Genomic DNA, 5,000 nt, shown 5'->3' with positions numbered 1-5,000 from the left:
CTAACCTAACTCAAACCCAACATTACCAAGCTTACCTAACTGCCATACAAATTAACCAAAGAAAACTGTGACCTCATATAAACCACTATCTTATTTTACCAATGCCAACACCACCAGAAGTCTCCCCTACGCAGAATCAAATCGTCTGGCGGTGGCAGGAATAGAATAAAAACAGATGTTCATCATAATGACAGGTAAATGAAAGCAACTAACGCTTTCCCAAACATCTTCCAGAAGCTGAATAACACCGTCTGACGGTACACACAACAAAATATAAGGATAATTGGTTCAAGCAAGAATATATATATATATATATATATATATATATATATATATATATATATACAGTCCAAGTGACAAAAATCCACTCTGAATAAATGATTATTAATTTACACAAGTACCGTTATCCTCATCAGATATAATCGCTGGTAATCATCTGGCGTCCATCAATTTATCATTACCACACAAAGCATTCTCATGAAAATTACTGCTAATATAATTAATGATAATAATGAGGATGGCATAGGATTTAAGTACAGTACATCGGCAAGCATAATTATGTACTCTCTCTCTCACTGATCAACAGTTTCCGTGATATTTCATTACCGTTACTAATAAACATTTTTATTACTCCGTAAGGGAATGACCTCCAGAGCAGAATATGGAAGACGTCTTTTTATTATTTATTTTCGTTTTGTCTTCTACAAGCCTGTTTCCTCTACAAAAATATTTCTTGCAATAAACGATGATGTACTTGTTTAATCTCCTCATGCTTTCACTAAACGATTATATTCAGCCTTGGAATGACCTCTCTTCCTGAAGGGTTAAGGTGCAGGCAAAGGAGGGGGGTGGAGAGGCAGGAGGGGGTGCGGGCCAGGGGGTAGAAGCGGGGAGGGGGAGGGGGGCGTGAATTCGACTCTCGGGAAGCAGGGCGGGGAATAAAGGAGAAGCCGGGGTTCGAGGAAATTGAATACCTACAGAATGGTAGTGGCTGAAGGGGCAGGGGGAGGGGGAGTGCAGGTGTGGGGGGAAGGGGAGGTGGTGGGGCACGGGAGGTCAGGGTAGAAGCAGGGGTGAGTGGGAAGTAAAATGCAAATGAAAAAGAAGGGAGAGGGGAGGGTGGAGGAAGGGGAAGGTGAGGGTAGAGGGAGGAAGTACAGTAGTAGAAGTGGGAGGTGGTTAGGGAATGAAGGGGTCAGTGTGGAGAAGAAAGAGGTTAGGTTGTGGGTACATGGGGAGGTGAGGGGTTGGAGGTGTGGGTTGAGAGGAGGGACGTAGGATGAGGGAAAGCGTGGGCTGGGAAGGGTGGGGGGGTGGATGGTGGGGTTAAGGGGGAAGTAGGGAAAGAGGACGAAACGAGATTGGAAGACGGGGTCTGGGAAAGGTAGGAGATGCGGAGATTTGGAAGGTGGGGTTGAGGGGGGAGTAGGGGATGAGGAGGCGGGGTGGAAGGTGGAGTTGGGGGGGAGGGAGGAAGCAGGAGATGAGGAGGTTAAGAATATAGACAAACGAGGGATGGGGGTCATGAGAGGAGGGGAACACATCTGGGTACACCACACAAAGTTACTCGGGTCAAACAAGGGTCTGGTTTAAGATGGGGAGTTTGGGGACGATATGTAGACGAGATCGAGAGGGGGAGGGGAGGGGACGGGGGAAGGGGCGGAGAGGGAAGGAGAGAGGGGAGCGGGATCTGTGGAAGGTGGGGGGTGAGACTTCTGGATGCGCCACACAGACACAATAGTCAAATAATCGCAGGTCTTCCGGCGTTCCGGGCGAGTCGGGTACAAAACGAAGGAAGGGTGGTGGGGGGGATGAGATGTGTGGAGGGAGGAGGAAAGACTGTGGAGAAGGGGGAAGTGGGATTTGTAGAAGGGGATAGAGGACTGTGAAGGGGGGGAGTGGGATTTGTGGAAGGGGAGGGAAGACTGTGGAGAAGAGGGGGAGGGGGGAGTAGACGGGATTTGTGCAGGGGGAAGGAAGAACTGGAGGGCGGCGTGGGGTTTGTGGAGAGGCAAAGGAGAACTGTGGAGAAGGGGGGGGGGAGGGACAGGGTTTGTGGAGGGGGAATGGCGACATCTGGGTAACACAAAACATACTCCATGTTAAACAATCACTGCTCTTTGTGAGGTTCGGGTATACCCTGAGTAATATTTGTAGCACCAGGCCCTCATTACATTTCAAAGGGACTCTCTCTCTCTAAACACACACACACACACACACACACACACACACACACACACACACACACACACACACACACATATATATATATATATATATATATATATATATATATATATATATATATATATATATATATATATTATAATATTTCACACTTTAATGTAAAAGTAACGTACTGGTTGTTTAGGTCTTGTCTTTGTTGTTACGTGTTCATTTCTTTCTAATCGTTTGTACTGTACTGTACTTCCACCGACAATGGGTATTTTAAATAAGTTTGTTCACAACATTAAAATATTCTTTGCTCATGGTCATGATTTGTCTTTGTTCATATCCTTTGTTCTGTTCTCATTTGTTTTGGTATAGTTTTGTTTCTGTTACTGGACATAGGCTTATCTGTTAAAGACGGATCCTACCCACGCCCAGGGTCAGGCCAGAGAGGCATCCAGGAGTCAGACTGCTTACGCTGACCCAATTCAGAGTGGAGCTGACCTAAGAGGGGTGTTGGGCTGATGAGACCTGTTATTCCCACCTCCACTGTCTCTGGTCATCTTTATCCACAAGTCACGTACCCCTTTGCTACATAAGTACTTAGAAACTGAGGGGTGTGTATGTATAGGTATTTGTGTATGTATGGGTTTGGAATGGGTCAAAAGAGGCTATTATTTTGATTTATAATTTATCCAAGTACTATGCAACTTCTGCAAATAGACGTACTTGTAGACACTGTTTCCTCAATACCTCAGTTTTGGTAAGCCATGGTTAACAACAACAACCCTGGTATTTTGGTAGAATATAGAGGATAAGGAGATTCTTGACCCTCAGCACACAGCCTCTCCCTGTATCCTACTCAACATGCAGGAGTAACGGGGGCAATATTCCTTCTCCCTCAACCCCAGGGATATTGTTGGCTCCATGGCTTACCAACCCAGCGTAATAAAGTTCCCTGATATATGAGGCGCCATTTGGTTGGTCACTCAGGGTAGTCAGCTGCAGGAAGCACCACGTCAAGGGAACTGATGCTGGTCACCCACAACTACCTGTATCACTGGGAACACTGATTATGTCCTCTACCTCCCTCCATCTTTTACGTGGGAATGTGGGTTGGGATGGTCACGATGGTTGGGGGTGGTGGGGGGATGGTGGGAGGAGTGGGGGGGTGGTGGGGAAGCGGTTGGGGGATTGGGGATAGTGGGGGACGTGGGGGATGGGGTGGTATGAGTCTGTGAAGGGTATTGGGGGGATTGGGTTTTTGGGTGTAGGGTGGTGGTGGGGTATGTTTGGAAGGGGGGGGGGGGCCACCGCATATGCGGACACCCGTCTTTTTGGCCCTAGTACCCCTGGACAGCATATGCGGACACCCGTCTTTTAGGGGTTAAGTAAAGAGCACACCTTCAAAATGCTGGGTACAGGTCGGAAATAACACAGACAAAAGGCATGGGTGAAAACATAACCTCTAGACGTGGTGACGGAGGTAATGGAGATGACACAGCCGATGGTGATGGTACCCTGACCTACCACACCAGCACCACACTACCACAAATGCATAAACCTACGTACCAGACTACAGTGGTATCAAGAGTAGCCTATACCACATCACTACAGTGAGAGTTACCACGTACCTTATTATAGTGGTACCACACGACGAACAGAGGCTTGTCGTGCGAGCTCTCCACCACGCAGGTAAGGTTGATTAGGGAGCCTCTGTGCACGTGGATGGCAGGACCGTTGACGATGACCGCGCTGGGCACTGTGGAAGAATTAGACGGTGTGGTAGTGGTCTAGACCGTATGGCTGGTCAAACACGTACACAAACGCACACATGACGGGGTATGGCAGTGGGATATTGCAGCACGGTTTGTGAAATACGCACACATAAACATACAAATACAGTACATATACACGCGACGCGGCTGGTGACGCGGTTGGTATGTCGCTGAACACTGAACAAAAATGAGATGGGGTTCAACTCTGGCCCTAGCCGCCCTGTTGGTGAAGGGGATGGGGAGGGGGGTTCAATCTGTTAACTGTAGGTCAAGGGTTCGACACTCGGCCACGCAAGATAAGGTCATCCATCCCTGTGTGTCTGGTTGTCTGGGGTCCATAGGTTAACCCTGCTGACCCCACCTTACTGTATGGTTTAGTTGGTGATTGTATTCAACAACAACAAAAAACAACGATTACTCTGAATATACATGCCGTTATACATTCTCTCTCTCACACACCCACAATGTACACATGCTGACTCAAGTGATAATATAAAAACTAAGCAAAGACATGAAAGAATAAGACTGGTAGAAAACATTAGTGACATGAAAATAACTAAAAGGAATACAAATGTGATCCCTGATGAGAGACTGCTTGTGTGGGATCTACAGATGATCTGTGGAAATGTTACGAGTTGGACGAAGCGTGAGAGAGAGAGAGAGAGAGAGAGAGGGGGGGGGGAGGCAAAGAAAATTGCTCGGGACTGGAAAAAATATATATGTGTGTGCAGGAGTGAAAAAATAATGACGTGAGGATCTAACGAAATGCAACGGAAAAAGAAAAGATATAATTAAAAAAACATTAAATAAAAAACACAGGAAAAGGAAAAAATATCTGTCCTGATGAAGCAAAATGTCACGTGAAAAGTTCTACGTGGGAAAAAATAATGAAAAAAAAAAAAAACAAAGGAGGGAGCGGGAGGGAAAAACGCGTGAAAATAAGAATAAATGGAAGCTAATTAAGAAGGTAACGAAATGTGGAAGGATGAAAGGGCAGGTTACAGGAGCGAGAGAGAGTTGTATAAAGTGTTGGAATATTTTTGGGTGCGTGGG

At 46.4% G+C, this 5,000-nt stretch overlaps 1 protein-coding gene across 1 annotated transcript in view; it reads right to left on the bottom strand.

Moving 5' to 3' along the window:
• Positions 1 to 4,378, bottom strand: part of LOC145417575 (uncharacterized) — a 15,115-nt gene extending 10,737 nt beyond the window's left edge. Inside the window, exons 1-2 of the mRNA XM_080286281.1 lie at positions 4,366 to 4,378; positions 3,804 to 3,931 (exon numbers count right to left, since the gene is read on the bottom strand). Coding sequence (XP_080142407.1) covers positions 3,804 to 3,931; positions 4,366 to 4,378 — 141 coding nt within the window. The remainder of the gene's footprint in view (positions 1 to 3,803; positions 3,932 to 4,365) is intronic.
• Positions 4,379 to 5,000: the final 622 nt, after the last annotated feature.

Source organism: Coenobita brevimanus, chromosome 110, assembly GCF_032717465.1.
Source record: "Coenobita brevimanus isolate Jiangsu-jjx chromosome 110, ASM3271746v2, whole genome shotgun sequence".
NCBI lineage: Eukaryota > Metazoa > Arthropoda > Malacostraca > Decapoda > Coenobitidae > Coenobita > Coenobita brevimanus.
Note: the sequence above shows the minus strand (reverse complement) of the source record. Positions and strands in the feature narration are given on the sequence as shown.